The sequence below is a fragment of the Heptranchias perlo genome, chromosome 24 (assembly GCF_035084215.1).
Source record: "Heptranchias perlo isolate sHepPer1 chromosome 24, sHepPer1.hap1, whole genome shotgun sequence".
In the NCBI taxonomy this organism is placed as follows: Eukaryota; Metazoa; Chordata; class Chondrichthyes; order Hexanchiformes; family Hexanchidae; genus Heptranchias; species Heptranchias perlo.
The window spans coordinates 3,486,821-3,505,238 of NC_090348.1; the positions used below are offsets into that span (position 1 = coordinate 3,486,821).

Sequence of the window (18,418 nt, forward strand, 5' to 3'; positions counted from 1 at the left end):
CTCAAACTAACTTTGCTTACCCATGATGCATGTATTAGCCACTTTGTCATTGTTTAATGCTAAAACCTATATAATAGTGCATTTATTTTCCAACATTCCCCACCTTAAAACCCTAGAACACCTGTGAGATGAGTTTTACTAATTTTGATCCTTGCCAAGTAGTCCCCGAGTATTTCTTACATGGAGATAATGAACTTGTTCCTTTAACTGTCTAAATAGTTTCCTAATTATACAAAGGAAAACAGTAAGAGCAACTAAAACTACAATTTGAACAATAATCATCAACATAGAAATGATTCTTATCAACAATGCTGACCCGCATTATAAACGGCTTCCCGCAATTTGTGATATTCCGTTTTCTTTTCTAGCATTATGTTGCTACATCTGAATGAAGTGTTTGTGAGATGCACTGGACCTTTGCAAAATAGACCATAAATTTAAAGACAGTGGTGGGATTGGATGTCCAAACCTCTCACTGACTGTAATGCCTCTGCCTGGAGGATTATATTCACCTGAACTTCAGTGATATTATACACCTGGACCAGTATTAAATTTTGTCTCCAAATTTTGTTCTCTCTGGGGTAAGGCATACCATAAAGTCTGGAGGTTGGCACGTGGTAGTGGCATGCCTGTACTCCAATAATGTAGAAGTCAGTCAGTATTTCCCTCTTTTGAGATGTGAAAATGTGGTTACTTGGATAGTGCAGTTGGGAGATTTTTCATCCAGGGTGAAGCCACAAGCTGGTAATGGGTATTGCAACACATCACAATGGCATTGCCAGGCTCCACCTTTCCTGGAACAATGTGAGGTATCTGGGGCTTTCCAGACTCCTTCATCTCTCTTCACTAGAGTTCTTGGATAATTCATATATTCCTTCAACAAATTCGATTGCTAACTAGACTCGATCACTCCTATCAACTTGACTTTAAACACTTGCATACGTTTGTGTTCCTCCAACTGTGGTTCTGCCACTACAACAGGTATCCCCCCGCCACCCCCATGTATTTTTGGATTGGTTACTTAGTTTTCTAGTGTAATAAACTGAATTATAGCATCTGTCTTTACACCAATCCTGAATTTTATTTCCTGGATGCCAACTGATTTAATGGCTTTCTTTCACAAAACTACAGTAGCTCCTATACCTATCCATTCTCGTTCATCTCTCATTTCACTTTGCATTCAAAATTCTAGGCCATGATTCATTTAAATCTCTACCTGCATTTTGCTGATTAAAACCATGCACGATTTCCTGGATCATAGCATAATAATAAAAAAAAATGTTCATGCATTGGGTTAAACAAGCCTTTTGGCATAGCTACAGCTGATTGATTAAAAACTTCAGGTGCAATCTTGTAGCGCACTACATTATACAAAGTTTGATGAGTTCTGATAACTGTCCATTCTTTGGGCCATTTTCTTTGTCATCCAGACATCCCAGTTCATCTGACTCATTAAGAGCTCTGTCACTACTTGTACAATAGGGAACCATCCCCCACAAACTCAGTGTCCTCCTTTGCTTGTCCCTTCTTAACTTTCCAAAACTTTACTTTACGGTTCTTCAGGTTATCAGTTCTATTGATATGATTCACACACATTAACACTGCTGGATCTCATCCTTACACCAACATCTTTCCGGTAAAGACTACTCCGTAACTCTGTGGTGCTACCGTCATGTAAAAGAAATATGCTGGATAGTCCTCCACCATACACGCATTTCCGAGAACCACAATAACCTGTAATAAAGAGTTCTCTTCTAGAGAGCCCTTGAACGGTTAAGCCCAACACAATCAAAGTCCTGAACATAAGATGCTTGGACCACTTACGGGAGTGACCCGAAACATGCAACATGCACACTGGACCTCCCTTTTCCTTATGTATTACTTATGAGTTAATATATGAAATGTAACAAGATAAAAGACTGATCTCTCTGAATCCAGTTGTACTCCTTTTCTCACTGCCATTACATCTTGCCCCACCCAAAATAGCTATTTTTATTCGAGACATCAACAATGGGTTTAACTACCGCTAGTTACAAAGGACAAATAAAACACAAAAAGGTAAAATGACAAAAAAATGAAAAGATGAAATTATGCATTTCCCCACTTTTGCAGACAGCGTTCAGAAGTATTGAGATAAACTGATGAATAGCAACAAATAATAGATTACAAGTCAATTTAAAAAAAATTATGCTATTCAACAGCTATTTTAGCAGTTTTCAGAGAGAAACCTTTAAGAATCTTTACTTTTGTATAATTTGCTTTCGTCTTTTCCTCAAAGAAGTAATGATGTCTAGATGTTTGTGTGTCTTGAGATGGCTACCAGCAGAGATATTTGTTTGGCTGTCAGAAGGAAGGTCATATGAATTCTGGACAAAAAGGGACAGCCATACCATACCCCTGATTATCTGAGCTGGATACTTTACCTACATTGTTGGTATGTCTTATTTAAAGAATGGCAACAGCAATGAAGGAATAGTCAACTGTTTTCTATTGAGGATAATTTTCTGTTGGAAAATCCTAGTTGCTGTTTAAAAAAAAAAAATTGATCAGCAATTTTGGGAAGATGACGTGTGTTGAGAAGTGTAATGTGTATATTTAAATTCTAAAATACAGTTCCAAAAGATTCTGTCACGTGGACTACAATGTTTTGTGCTTTTACTTGTCCCAGGGGTGTTGGGTGTATCTTCTATGAAATGGCAGCTGGAAGACCTCTGTTTCCTGGTTCCACTGTAGAAGACGAATTGCACTTGATTTTCAGGCTACTGGGTAAGTTTGTAATTCTGTTGTCAATGTAACAAGTTTTGATAACAGCACAACTACTAAATTAAGAAAATTGAAGATTATATTAATTCTAAGCCTAAATATTTATTATGTTTGATTATATGTAAATAAAGTATCATTATTCTAATCAAAGATTTTGCATCTGGCCTGTGTCCAACATATCAAGATGCATAGTACAGCGATTAGCTCAAATTTCACATGCACTTAAACTTAACCAATCAAAAAACGCACACGTTTCACACTCCCAAAAGATTGTTTCCTCTTTTTTTAAGAGAAATTATCATTTTCCTGAGGAATGTTTCTCACCTTCTTTACACTGACCATATTGGTTCTCCACTCATTCCTAAATATTAAATTTATAACACGTTAAAACATTCCATAATTGTGGGCAGAGAACACTTAAAATGCACTCAAACTTGCCTTCAAATACCTCCAACAACTTTATCCCACACCTTCAGATACCAACAACTTTACACCTCTCTAGATCCTTCTACTCCATTTATGGAACTTAGGATCTTTCAGCTGGGCCACTGATGCCGATGTTTTTGCTACTTCTCGTGTTGCTTCTTCCAGCCTCCATGCATGTGCAACTTCCCTGCCACTTAGCATCGGTGACATGCACACCCTTAGCAATTACATGTTCAAGCCCCCTACTGCCGCCACCTTCCTCCAGCCCCATTGACAGTTGCTCCCTGATCTTTCCAGACCCTGCCTCAATTAAAATTGAGGACTGTGAGAATAATAATGATGAGGACTATAAGAATAATGAAAAAACTGAAGGAGAATATGAAAAAATAAGAAAAGTAAAGAGCGGGATAAGGGGTAGCTAAGACGGAATACGAGGAAAAGAATTTTTAAAAACACCGAAAGGAACAGTGAAGTATTTTATAGTGTGGTAAAAGCAGATTCAATAGTAACTTTCAAAAGGGAATTGGATATATACTTGAAGGGGAAAAATTTGCAGGGCTATGGGGAAACAGAAGGGGAGCAGGACGAGTTGGATAGCTCTTTCAAAGAGCCAGCACAGGCAAGATGGGCCAAATGGTGGTCTCCTGTGAGTATATCAGTAAAAAGGAAATTGTAAAAAGCGAGGTGAAATCCCTAAGAGGAGATGATTGTAAATTTGTAGGTGATACAAATTGGCGGAGGTGTTTAACAAATACTTCACATTGTTTTTTACTAAAGGGAAGGATATTGGAGAGGAGAATCCTGAAGTGCTTGAGAGCAAGATGAGCGATATTATGATTCATCAAAGGATAATTTTAGATAAGTTATAGTTAGGCTAAAGGAAGACAAAGTGTGGAAGCCTCACAGAATATATCCTAGAACCTGATAGCGATGAAGGAGCTAATTGCCAAGGCACTAGAAATTATAGGGCCAATTTTAGCTTTGAGGGGGCCCAAATTGGATGACACACCTGGATGTTGGGAAAGAAGTGAGGCCCAGACAATATTAACAGCTGGGCCTCATTTTAATATTGCATGTCGCCCGCCTGAAGCTGGCGGGAATGCCAGCAGGCAGGAGTGGGGATTGGGGCGGGAACCGGATGCCACGGGGGCCCATGGCATAGTGAGTGCTGGGGTGAGTGGGGTTGCAGAGACGATGTTTGAGGGTTGTCTTTTTAAAACAAAATTAATTCGTAGAAGCTTGAAAAGTAAGGCTACAGCTTGCAGGGACTGAATATATACATTGAAGCTAGATGAGCCAGTTTGTGGAATTCAATGAAGGTCAGTTGTCTCATCCCAGGCCAGGATAGCCCCCATTCATTGAGAAAAGCAGAAGACACACTGTTTAAATTTATACCCCAAAGTAGTGGGGGGGTGGCAGGGGGGGAGGGAGAAGGGAGGATCAGCTGGTTTTATTGTCAGACCTACTGCCGAATCTCTACCTGGAACACAGTCAGTGTCATAGCCCACAAAAACAACAAAACCATACCTAGGCACTCATTTGATCCAGTCCATAACTTCCACCCTATTCTGTAGCTTCAGTTTCCATTTCTGTTTCAAAGAAATACACTGTAATTCCACAACTAACTTCCTAATCCCATGTTCCAATCTGCAGTTCCAGCCCCAGATTATGTTTACTGCTGTACACACCCATGATGCACTGCCTCCAACATTGGTACAGTTGAGAACCCTGACCTGACTGGTGAATGGAGCAGCAATTGCAGCCCCAGCTTCCTAACAGCACCATGATGAACAAACCTTCCTCATCGTTTACTGCCCCATGCTGCTATGCAAGCCAGTCAGTCACTGACGGCTGCCAGCCTCCACACTCCAGGCCCTGGGAACAATGTCAGAGAAGATCCACCACTTATTGAACAAGTTACCAGGCCAGGAAGGAGTTTGTATCGGTACAAAGTAATGACTTTATAATATTCATTTGTCTAAGGCTCCAAGGATGAAATAACCAATCATTAGTATTAGAAGTGTCTCATCTTTCTCAGCAAGATACAAGGGCTGATTTCCTCTCTGGGTACCCGGCAGGCACAGCATACCTGAGGTGTGCTGCACTTGAGAGAGTAGAGATGCTGTTGATTTTTCCTGTTCCATGGACCAGGTGCACTCCTAGTGCAAGCCTGTCTCTCCTGGTGTAGTGCCAATCCCTGAGTCTCCTAAGGCTTTCTAATTAGTCATGTGAGCCAAAACAGAATATGGTTCAGTTGTGCAGTAACTTGCTCAGTTCCTAAAGAAAAATCAAAACAGCTGAATTTATGGTGTCCAGAGCTTTAATTAAAGAGAATACTTTAGATGCATAGGGCTTCCTATGAAACAGTTTGTGCACAAACAGTCCCTCCAGGTCAATTTGCAGGTCAACCAAATTCCAGCTATTGCCAGGAATCAGGTTTTGCCACATATAGAGAATATTGGTAAAATTACTTGAATAATCCGCAGTGAATGTCCAAGTCATGGACATCTGTGCCATCGTACATGGCATTGTCGCACACTGGCATAGCTAAGAAATTTGGGTTTCCACATGATTTTCAGGGGCAGCTGATAGAATTTCCCTTCTCATTGCAAGAGCCTGTTGTAGGAGGCAGAAAGCTTGAAAAGTGAATTATTCTGGGGATGTCCTTAAAGGGGCAATCCAAACAGTGAAATTGCCAGACCAGACCCAGCTGGGAAGGTCAACGTGGACCCAAAAAGAAAAAGCTAACTACCCTACCATTTTACCATCATCCCACATGTACCTCAGGAAGGCCACAGCCTCAACTGTACAACCCCTCCCGAATTCAGGAGATGGTTGTCTTTGGATTGTCTGAGGATTTGTAAATGTGACCAGGTGCAGAAACTGCTGCTACAGCTATAGGAAGGGTTACATAAAAAAAGGAAAATTCAAGGTTTTACAAACCTCAAGCTGCAGAAGGATTCTGAGCTATCCTGGACCCCCCCCAGTCACCGATTGCCTTCAGACTGAGGGAAAAGCTCACAGTGGTCATTGTCCTGCAGATCGTCCATATTTGAAGTTGGCCTGAAGAATGTGTACTTCCTGTGGGCTTCTCTAGTCACCATACTGAAGTACCTCAAGTTCAACAACAGTAGAATGAACCACCAGTACAAAGTCCTGTTTTTCGGCCTGACCTCAAGTCCGGAGTATTTAACCCGTGTGCCTGCTTCTAAAGACAGCCTCTTCAATGATCAGCCTGCATGTTAAACTGTACTTGTACAACCAATTGGTAAGGACACACTCAGAAGAAGCAGTCCAGCAGGTTTTGATCCATTGTGGCAGTAGGAGTTTGTTATCAATTGCAAGAAATTCAAATTACGGTTGACAGGACCTGTCTTGGGATTGGTTTCCAAATATGAGAATATAGCCTTCCTACCCCCAGTCAGGTTTGTCACAGTTTAGGTGAGTTCTTTGGATACAGGTTCAGCATTAGCTGTGCATTCTAACCCTGATGGTATTGACTTTCATGGTGTCATCCATCCACAGGTTTGTGCAGCCAGTAAAGCTGAACTTTTTAGCACATTAGTCCCCTGCACAATCTCGACTCTACTCAGAAACATAGATAACTGTTCAGTGCTCTCCAATGCTAGTTGTAAAACATCAACATGCTGACCACTGCCACTATCCTGAGTAAACAATATCGCCCTTGCACAAAGCCTGGACATTAGGATTGTGGAATTCTCTCTACAACTCAGTACATAAACAGGCTTGAGTTCCAAGCAGTTTTCCTGGCCTTGAATCACTTCAGGGACCAGGTACACAATAATGACGTGCTCAAGTGGCCCAGCAATGTAACTGTCTTCCATTATATCTGGCCTCAGTTTTTGGCCTTCTGCCTTAATGTCATGCATAGAAGTGTCAGCTGTGGTTCAGTGGTAGCCCTCTCTCCTCTGAGTCAGAAGGTTGTCAATTCAAGTCCCACTCCAGAGACTTAAGCGTATAATCCAGGCTGATAATTCAGTGCAGTACTGCACAGTCAGATATGCCGTCTTTCTGATTAGACGTTAAACCGAGGCTCCGTCTGCCTTCACAGGTGAACGTAAAAGATCCTATGACACTATTTGAAGGACAGGAGAGTTCTCTCCGGTGTCCTGGCCGATATTTATCCTTCAAGCAATATCACTAAAACAGGTTATCTGGACATTATCTCATTGCTGTTTGTGGGACCTTGTGGGCAAATTGGCTGCCACGTTTCCTACATTACAACAGTGACTACATTTCAAAAGTACGTCATTGGCTGTAAAGCATTTTAGGACGTCATGAGGTTGTGAAAGGAACTATATAAATTCACTTTTTCTTTCATATAAAGCCGATGTGTACTACAATTCTGGATCTGTCATTCTAACAACGAGCAGGTTGCAGGACAATACCTTTCCTCCATTTCCCCTCAAAACATGGATCAGTACTCCTATGATGGTTCAGCATATTTATCCATTGAATTACTGAGCCTCACAGACCAAGAAGATCCGAAGTTCGAGCCCCAGTTTTTGCTGAATTAACTGATATTCTCAGTAGAGGTGCAATGCTTGGCCTCAGCACTTTAGGTTGGGGAGGGGAATATAGGCTGGGATTCCTGCTCCTGAACGCTCTGATTATCCTCAATTGAAGTGTGCATACCTGGTACCTTTGGTACTATTGGTAAAATAGCCTGCCAAAATTCAGACATGAATAATGGGCACTTGGACGAGGTACCAGACGGTGACTGGCACCCATGAAACCATACCTCTCCAAAAGGGACGGAAACGGTGTGGGGAAAAAAGATTTGAGAGTAGGAAACTCAAATAATTCTTATAATTCCATACAGGCCCAGAAAGACCTGGTTCTCTGATCATATGGCTGTCTACACCAGCAGGCCCAATAAGGTACCAGTTGGATCCCAAACAGGCAAGAGTTGACCCAGATGAGTAGTCAGACCTAGCACAGTACACTTTCATTGATGGCATAGCTTTTGAAGGAGCCAGTTTAGGAGATTTAGGGTTCTAGTAATTGGTAGAGACCACAATGCTGAACTCTTAACAGAGGGCTTACAGCACCAAGTAGAAATAGTTTGTCCAGTGCTACTATTACAATCATAACTTGAATCCGCTTGGGTGTGATAAACCAATGTTGCCAGGTCAGAACATATCGCACAGTAGAGTGAAAATTGACTACTTGGCGTATGAATTATTTTAAGGGGTGTTTCTTAGGTGATTCTCCTTTGTGGGTTGATGGCAATTTCTATTTTCATGTGCTGGTTGAATTCCTTTCAAAGAATGCACCATTGTCAATCACTTTATTGAGCACAGGTTTACAAAAAATACTTTTGTGAAATGAACTATGAAACCTCAAAATCATGTTGGTATTTTCGATGAGCATCTGTATCTTACTAATGGACTTTATTTAATACAGGAACACCTACAGAGGGGACGTGGCCAGGAATATCTTCAAATGAAGAATTTAAGGCTTACAATTTTCCTAAATATAAGCCACAACTTGTGATAAATCATGCACCAAGGTACTGTCAGTCAGTTGTGTTTATCAATAGGGTTGTTCGTACTAGCTCATTAAGTATGAAATGAATTGTGATTTACATTGTGATAGCCATGGGCAGAAAGTGGGTGTGTACTGGGAAACGTTCAAGGAGTTGGGAATTTACGTCAAATAAGTAGAGTATCACTGTGTTAGGGGAAAGTGTCCATGTGTAACAGATGTCCTTCAATATGGACAATTGCAGTTTAATACAGTTAGGTCTGGCAAACTCCAAGCATGTGTAAACCATGCAAGGATACCCATGAAAGGTTATGGAGCAGGAGAGGAACCTGTGTCACAGTGGATCAACCACTGAAGGTCCATGAGCATTGTGAGCAGACCATTGATAACCTTGTGCAGTTTTTTGATAAAGCTCTATTTAGAATATCTCAGTTTTTGGAACCTTACTTTTAATTAGACAGTAAAGTAGGTAAAGGAATTTAGGACCTTCAGTATGAAGACAAAAGGTTGAGATTTAAAACAATCCATTTCTTTAAGTTGCTGAGATTCATGAATAATTGTAGAAATAAGTTGGTTATCTAACTTAGGCATTGATAGCAGAACTTGGCCTAATACAAAAAGGCATATTCAAATTAGATTAGAATCGAGAGAATTCTTTCCCCACAGCCTAGTGGATATGTGGAATAGATTGCAAACTGAAGCAGTTAATGCTGTGTGGGTTAACACCTTTTTTAAAAACAAGAAATATCTGTTTATGAATGGCATTGAAAATTACAAAGATTTCCATGGACATGATTTCTGTGCTGCTAGGAGCATAGATGAGTCATCTGAGGAATCCTGTGATCAGAGTGGAATCATTGTATGGCTTGGATGAATATACTTCATTGCCTTCAAGGGACATGGGATAATTGCACAGAGCTTTATCTTCTTATGGCTTTTACTTACATTTGGTTACCTCCCTTAATAGATTGGATTGGGTAAAATCCAAGATTGGGTAATTTGTACATGTTTTATGAAGGTAATCGGCTTGATGCATTTATTCTTACGTAAGAGCACCTGCCTATCTTCCTCACTCTTGGCGGCATACATAAAGATGAACAACTGGTAGGTTTAAGTGCTGATGTAACTCCTTCATCTTAAGGCTTGCTTTTTCTTACAGATTGGACACTGAAGGAATTGACCTATTATCCAGTTTTTTACAAGTAAGTTTTAATTCTTGTTGCATAATTGAAATGTTGATCATTGTTTCAACTAATATAGATCAAAGTAATTTTTGTCATGAAAAAATACAACTAATAGGTATCTAATATGCTTTGTAGTACCCGGCCAGGAAGAGAATTTCTGCGGATGATGCCATGAAGCATCTTTACTTTAAAAGCCTTGGAACAAGGGCGCACATTCTTCACGACGGTAAATTATTCACTGCTTTGTAATAAATATTAATCGTTCAAGCGTCTTACCAATCAAGTTCCCACGGTGTTACACACAGGAAGTCAAGATTGTGTATAGTCTCCAGGTGAAGCTTTGGTTAGAGGCGGGGGATATTTGGATCAGATCTCACAGATGTAATTCAGTCCCCATTTTAAAGTCAAACATTCTGTCCTTACTTTTATATTTTCATTATTGTTTTTCCTCCTGTGTTTTCCTTCCCCGCTCACCCACCCCAGCGTCCCTCCCTCGCGTCCCTCCCTCTCTGAATCCAGAATATGTTTCTCTCAACAATGTAAGTTCATAGCACATAAAACCATGTCTATAACCAGTGTGTAATCAGAGCACTGATATTTTCTTTCTCTTATGCATGTGCTTACTCTATGTCTCGCATACGGAACACATAGAGAAAAAACAACTAAGCAATACCTTAGTAAAACTTTTGAAATTTGTTTTTATTAGTTTTTCTTCAATTAATTTTGAAAAACATTTCAGCAGGAGCTGCTAGAAGCTTAAAAAATATTCCTCAGCATGGTTACAAAGTGGCACTTCTGCATTCTGGGGAAATTGGATCACTACACCTACTCAGACTGCACAATCCAAATTCTGCTCACAACGACACAGCTCTGAGCAAGAATATCAAGCGATATGGATCAAAGCCGGGTAAATGGAGTTGAGGTGCAGATCAGCCATGATCTAATTGAATGGCAGAACAGGCTAGAGGTGCCTACTCCTGTTCCTATATTCCTATGACTGCATTGGTGGTTTCCATAATAAATATGGACATGGGAATTTATAATGGACAAAGTTGACACAAAAATATGACAACTAGAAGTCAAATAGAGCACACAGGAAGTGTATGCAGATTAAAAATTTTAGATCGTACATGTATTATTGATTGGGCCTTTTTGTACATGTTGAATAGCCAAATATGAATTAGAGCATTGCTGAAATATATTTCCAGGTGGTCTGATTATGTAGTTATCATTGATGCTGATATTTGTTATATGTCCCACAGTATGAAAAACCTGTTTCTTGTTAGCCAACTAGTGAAGAATTAACATCAGATCTTAATACTATACAGCCATAGAAACATTGTGGAGGGGACAGCAGAACCTGAGGCTAACATGATTAAAAGCAGAAGTGCAATCAAAAATTTAAAAATGAGCATTTCTTTTGTTTGAGAGGTTTTTGCTGTTTCGCTCGTGAATGGAATAGCTGTTGTTCAGATACAGTAACTTTTGTCCTAAGACTCGCACTGTGTGGCGAAAACATTTTTGCTTTATCTCTACCCCTTTGTATTAGGTGCCTCAGTTTTCTCGCTAAATGAAATTCAGTTGCAAAAGGATCCTGGCTACAGAACCTCATCATATCCAGAGACAGGTAAGATTTGTTGTTTATGGAACTAAAATTGTACATTTGAAAAAAATGGGGCTCATCACTCATCTAATTCTGCCCAAGATACCACCCTGGTCCTACTTTTATATTGGTCCCATATTCTAACCAGCTGGCCGGGCATGCATCACACTAAGAGCACATGAGCTTTTGTTTTAACATTTTCTATTAAAATGATTTTCTGTTTCCACAAAGGATAACAGCTTTTCACATGGTTGTTTTTGTTTTTTTCCCCCCACAGTTAGTAATTTCGAGACAAAGTTTGACTAAAGTGAAGGCAGTACACTACAGTGCCCACTTTTGGTCCGTGCATGCGAATTGCTTTGCTCCATCTAGCCTTTGATATTCAAAAATATGCTTTCGGGAAAGGATCAAATGCAGCTCGAAAAAGAAAGAGAAACACTATCCTCGATTGTAACTCTTGGTGGGCAAACTGTCCTAGCGTTGGCAACATGAGGCCCGAGCCTTATCTGCACTCCTCTGGTCAGTTGCTCGCCTGGACTGGCAGGAAGCAGCAGCTGGCCAGTAGGTGGGAGCAGAGGGAGGCCGTTTCCAGGGCCCAAAGGGACAGCGCCCGGCACTCGGGTAAGTCGTGGGGAGGAGTTTCTGGAGGGCTTCACAATCGGGGGGAGCTCAGGACAGGGAGGCCTAAACTTTCCTCATGGGGCCAGGAGGAGCAGGAGTGCTCTTCCTGGCCCCACAAGGAAAGTTAGCTGTTTGGGTCTCTTCTGGTTCTGACTCCTCCAACCACTAGGTTCACCCGGTGGGAAAGTTACAATGGCTTACCCGCTCAGGCCACTGGTTAAAATAGCAGTCGGGCCCCCATAACATCATCGGAGCCCGATCTGCATATTTAAAGAAGGACCCCACCAGTTTTCGGCAGGTTTCCTTCCTGCCTGTTCAGAAGAGCAGGTTAAAATTTTTAAAAACTGCGGGAAAGGAGTGCAACATCAGCATTTAAGTCTCCCAGGCTATTTTAACTGCCCGCTTGGTTCCTGCCGAGTGGGCAGGGTTAAAATCACTCCTATTGTGTCAGTGGCAATATACCAATTTGTATCATTTCCAAATGGAAGGCCCTATTTTTGAATCAGTAAACTGGTGCCTTATCAAAAAAACAACCTATTGCATTGGATAGCAGAGGTCCCTTAAAATACGTGCATCACACTAGGAACACTGGGCTCGTTCCCAAATCCCCTCTTAAGGATGAGGGCAAACAATTGTTGATATAATCCCTAAAATATTTTTGGAATTTTAAAAATTCATGTTTGTTCAATAGCATTTTATTCAATATTTAGTATTTTAGCAATGGTAATTTTAAGGCTGTGCAGGTTTAAAACAATCCTGTATGTAGAATTCTGACTTGCTTTATACATATTAAATTGTCTGTAATCCCTGTGCATGCATCATAAAGAAATAGAACAAGTACTGATTGTACAATAACTTTCCTGCTGTAAAGCTGGTTTTAATGCATCTTACTTTATTTTCCAGCACATGGGAAAAACAGAAGACAGAGCATGTTGTTCTAGACTGTCTTGCAAAATAATAGACTTGAGTTCCATCGGCTTGGCATTTTACATTGCAGTTACCCAGGATTTTGATTTGAAGACAACAATTTCCATAATGTAGCGTGGATCAGAACTTGAACTTCAACATGTCTCCTTTACTGCCTTCTTGCGATGTAGTCATTTCTTATGAGGTGTCGATTGTTTTATATTCACAAGTCCCAGTGTGACATTTTTATATATATATTATATATTATATCATATATAGTATATATATATATGTATATATATATCTACATATATAGAAAAAACGGTTTTATGGTTCACCTCTGCTGTTTATAGCCAGTAGGTTACAGCTGCTGTTGTAACTTTAACTGCAGTTTTGTGCAGTACTGGAAACAAAGTGCTTATTTATTGGGAATCATTGCTGCTAAAAGACTACTGTCCATAAACCACATCATGGTGGCATAGCGGAAAATGTGAGTGGCTTGTAGCATGTGAATGCATTTGTTTCTCCTAATAACTATTTTCAGCATTTTGCAAATTTTACCTTGACATTTAGTTATAAATGCTCTTGAATATTTAAATATTAGAAGGGCCTCACCTTTTAAAATGTGATTGTGATGAGCAGTCTTGCACCCTCTAAGCTCATAGTGTAGAACATTTAATTTGTTTTGAGATCTTGTGTGGCCATCAGACAATTGACTAATGTTCCTTTTTAAATCTGTATTTAAAGAATTCAGCATCAAATCTGCATTTTATTACTAAACATTAGAAAATTCATTGCACCTAATTTTTTACATGTCACTTACAAAGACATGGGAATTCAGAGGGTTTAGTTTTGTATCTGATCTCTGCTGTTACTTCTGCTGCATCATTTCATGATTTCACTACAAAACTTATGTATCTCAATGAGTATCATAAGTAGGCATTTGTTAACAGTAACAGTATTAGTAAGTATGTTTGCCTTTCCAAATAATGGTTTTAGTGGACCTACATTTTAGGATTACTGTTAATATATAATTGTCAAGATATCAGATTTGTAGCAAATGCAAATAATCATTGATTTTTTTTCTGGACTTTTATTGTAAACTTATTCAGGGTCCGATCATTTTCATAAATTTCCATAGTTTGTTATTTAACAGCATTAAGAATATTTTGTATGTTTAATTTTATTTGTGAACTGTGATGATGGCACGTTGAAAAAGTGTTTACTTGTATTTTGTGTTACTTGTGACTGATTTTAATTGGAGTTTTTTAAGAAGAAAAAGGAAACCGATTCATTGGTAACACTGTATATTGGACCACTACTGCTCATCAAAATGATTCCAGGCTGAAATCTGTATATCTAACTAAAACTGCTGTGCTATTTCTGACTGACAGTACTTTTTTTCTCTTAAAGTATAAATATTACAGTGCATTCCTTGTTTTAACTGATCATAGTTCTTTGGTGTCCTCTGTGGCCTTTTCATGTTTCTGAAACAAAAAGGTTACTACAGTCGATGACAATGATTGATGCACTTTGTTGACCATTAAAAACTCTCCCAATGGTAACTCATCAGAGGTCATAAAAATCCGGACTTTCCTCCGAACTGCTCCCGCTCTGAAGTGTGAAGGAAATTCCATGTCTTTCCTTCAGTAAAATAACCACAGTAGAGTAGACCTTTGATATAAAGTGCTTGATTGGGAGCAAACCAAACAATCCTTGTCAGAGTGTTGGGCTCCTGTTATGATTGTGCCAGTTTTGCCATCTGCTATCCTCCCCTTAAAAGCTATATTGAAATTACAATGCTTTTCTTTTTTTTAAAATGCTACTGCTCATTTTTTAAACCCATTTTATTTGTGTGTGTGTCTAGAAAAAATACCACTGTAAGATCTTCGGGGAGGGGGGAAATCTGCTTTTCCATTTAATTTTATCTTATTTTTAATTTTTTTTTTATTGTGACCTCATACTGCCTCCTCTGCCACATATTGATTTTACTTTGATTAAGAGGCCAAGAACTTGTGGAAACTGCCACCTTTCAGTCTGAGGTTATGAAAATTTTTTTGGAATCCAGGAAATTTTACCAGTCTGGAGAAACTCATTCGTGCTTCATTATTGTACACAAAGCAAACCAGGAAAGTGTTTTTCTGAATTGCTGTTGCAAATGAGTCACATCGCCACTATTTCTGCAGAGGAGTATTTTATTTTAAAACATCTGGTAGAGCTTCACCTGTCTAATTTGCATGGGGACCCTAGTGGTGTTGCAAAACCATTACAGATTATGTGATGCAACTATAAATTGAAGAAGCTTGTAGCAAATAAGACACACAAAACTGTAAGAGAGAGTGAGTAGAACATAGAAAAGAAGTGGTACAAATGACCAAAGAAAGGGCTAAGTTGAAAGGAAGGGAGGTGGTTTAATTGTGCAATGGTTTTGATTATTTAGTTTAGCTCGCCATCAAAATTATGTAGGTAACTGTAATGCACTATTTTATGACTATTAGCTATCAAAACAAAAACTAGGACCAAATTCTGTATTTTGACAGATTTTTCTGTAACATCTGTTATATGTGTATCTTTTTTTCTGTTCATTTTCAGGTCTATGCTACGTACCTTAAGTTTACTTTTTGGAGTTGGCACATTAAAGTGGAGCAAGTTGTTTGTTTAGCCATAGAATCTAGAATGATAATGCACAGATGGAGGCCATTCAGCCCATCGTGCCTGTGCCGGCTCTTTGAAAGAGCTATCCAATTAGTCCCACTCCCCTGCTCTTTCCCCGTAGCCCAGCATTTTTTCCACTTTAAGTATTTATCCAATTCCCTTTTAAAAGTTATTATTGGATTTGCTTCCATCACCCATTTAAGAATTTTTGTTGCAAAACTTTTGCTGTATAAAACGCTTGATTTCTTTCAGTGCTGTATGTTTGTACCCAACTCTCATCTCTTCAGTTTTGTTGCTCCTATTATCTTTACCTGTGGATCCTGACAACTGAAGAATGAAAGCACTGGCTAACAAACATTAACATACAGAGTGATCATTGTTGTGGTCAGAAACAAGCTTATTAACAGATGTGTTTACGAACATACGCAATTGACGGTCAGGAAAAGACCGTCTGGTCCATCAAGCCTGCCGCACACAGTCGTGATGTGTGAAGCATCACGGTTAGAAATGGAACTTGTGGGTAAGGGATGATAATGTCCTGGCCTCCTGGGAAGACTCTCGGGCAGTAAAAGTTCTTTGTCCTCTCCAGTTGCTTTCACCTTGTGAGGCACTGAAAGGTCTCATCTGACATGCCCAGGTAGGAGTGGTGTGGTCTATACACACAGGTCCTGGGTTAGCAGTGTAGGCACACATAATGTCTGAAGTGTCTTTGCACCTGCTGGTGATGTCCCATTACAAAGTGGTCTTCCTCATCCAGATCATGCAATAGTTTGGGAGTTGACAAACCAAATCCCAACGTTCCCAAGTGCTACTGGGATCACTAACTGGCTCTTTAAATACAAGTGCAGTAATGCAAAAGTGAGGATTGTACAGTAAGGAATATATGCGCCACCTTCTAAAGGTTTCCACCAAAAATAAAAATCAACACCTGGACAAAAAAGCCTATTAAATTAGCTTTAACAAGATCTATTGAGCAGACCTCACTGCTGAAGCACTCTTGCCCAGTTATTAATGGCAAGCCTAATTCTGCAGGCAGAACCGAATCCAAACTCCTGAAATTGGACGTAGAATTTGATTACCTTTATTTAAATATTTCTATGAGCCCCATGCATGCAGGTTGCACAGCCTTGCTCAACTCCCCCAAATCACACCTGGTAAGATCAAGCATATGAGATTAGGCGGCACATTTTATGATGCTCGCTGGCTGTGTGAAAAGGGCTTGGCCTCATTAAAGTGGGGCTCATAAGTTTTACGAGTGCAAACAACCTGCTCACAAGGTTCTCAATGAGGAGAATAAAACATGACTACTCATTTTGTCCAGGGCAGTCACGCCTGCAACAGTGTTGCCGACGTATACATTTTCTCTCCGCCTCCCCTCTCCCTCTGTAAAAGAAAAATAAATGGTTGGGAACAGTTTAACTGACTAGCTGAGGGCTTGACTTCATGATGGACAGGTTAAAGGCCTGTGGTTTGCATATTGATGACATCTTATTGTTTCAAATAAATCTGATGAGTACTGTATGTGAAAGTTCTTTGGTGCTTAAGGGGAAGATCATAAGTGATCTCTTTACCTCTGGATTAGATGGGTAGGCTGATTAAATCTAAATGAGTGTTCAAGTTGGAGAGAGTACTGAGGAAATTTTAATGGGTCAGTCCATGCTATCGTGGTTTCTGGAACAAGTTGGTCAACCGTTGGTACGGTGATAATATACTACACGACAGGACATATCCATAATTGTTAAGAGGATATGGCTTCGCTTAGCCTCTTGCTTTCATCCTAGTGCTAGTAACAGAATGTTATAGGCTGGAATTCAGGGCCAAGTCATCTCTCAACTTTACCAGTCATAAGATGATGTGTAAAATGAAAGAAGCTAAAGTGAGGAGAAACAAAAATTAGCTCCTGTTGTGGAGCAAAAAGATAATTTATTACAAGCTTGCTGTCATTAATTGTTGATAGCCAGAGTGGGCCAAAATGTCCATCCATTCTGTCCACTCTTCATACTAGTTGTACATGTTGTAGTTTTCTTCCCATGGTGGTGTTTGCAGCCAATCGAGTAGGAGAAAATTACAAATACTTTTATTCCAGTGTGAGCTGGAGATTAATGGTTGGAAAATTGTGGGCAGTGCACTCCTGAATTTCTGGTTTGCATTACCATTGGCCTAAGCTTCTTTTCCCTACCCAAGCAGTGCAAATTCATAAACTGACCTCATGGACTTAGTGTGTATATTGATGATAATACCCGTGAGCTCTTAGCAGCTGTCTCAGGGTTTTCTCATTGCCCACAGTTAGTTAGCAAGTAATTAACTATCAGTGGTAATTCCAAGGCAGTTTGCAAAGAATTTGTGGCTGAAGATTTGGCACCTTCACATAAGCCATTAAAAGACTTAAATTAAACCACCCTTTCCTCCTTCCCTCCCCCAGGCATCAATATGCATCCACATATCTGTATGTATACCCCATTGTGGATATACAACAAAAACTTGGATTTATGTAACACCTTTTAATGTAGTAAAACATCCCACAGTGCTTGACAGGAGCATTATCAGTCAAAAGTTGACACTGAGCCACACATCAGCACACCACCATAGCAGAATATTACTCAGTAGGGGAATGAGAAGAGGACTGCCATGTTGGGTAAGATAAAGGGCAAACTCCATGCAGCAAGTTTAATGCCAAATTTGCCATTAAGTCCTCACTGATCCAGGAAAATCCTATTTCATCATCCCTGGGAGGACAGAAAGGTTTTGAATC

At 39.8% G+C, this 18,418-nt stretch overlaps 1 protein-coding gene across 3 annotated transcripts in view; it reads left to right on the forward strand.

The window, feature by feature from the left end:
- cdk17 (cyclin dependent kinase 17) overlaps nt 1-14,395 on the forward strand; it is a 219,715-nt gene extending 205,320 nt beyond the window's left edge. For all 3 annotated transcript variants that reach the window (XM_068004608.1, XM_068004610.1, XM_068004609.1), the window contains 6 exons: nt 2,669-2,766; nt 8,617-8,722; nt 9,857-9,899; nt 10,017-10,107; nt 11,431-11,508; nt 13,009-14,395. In XM_068004608.1, coding sequence (XP_067860709.1) covers nt 2,669-2,766; nt 8,617-8,722; nt 9,857-9,899; nt 10,017-10,107; nt 11,431-11,508; nt 13,009-13,046 — 454 coding nt within the window. In that variant the 3' untranslated portion in view covers nt 13,047-14,395. The remainder of the gene's footprint in view (nt 1-2,668; nt 2,767-8,616; nt 8,723-9,856; nt 9,900-10,016; nt 10,108-11,430; nt 11,509-13,008) is intronic.
- Nucleotides 14,396-18,418: the final 4,023 nt, after the last annotated feature.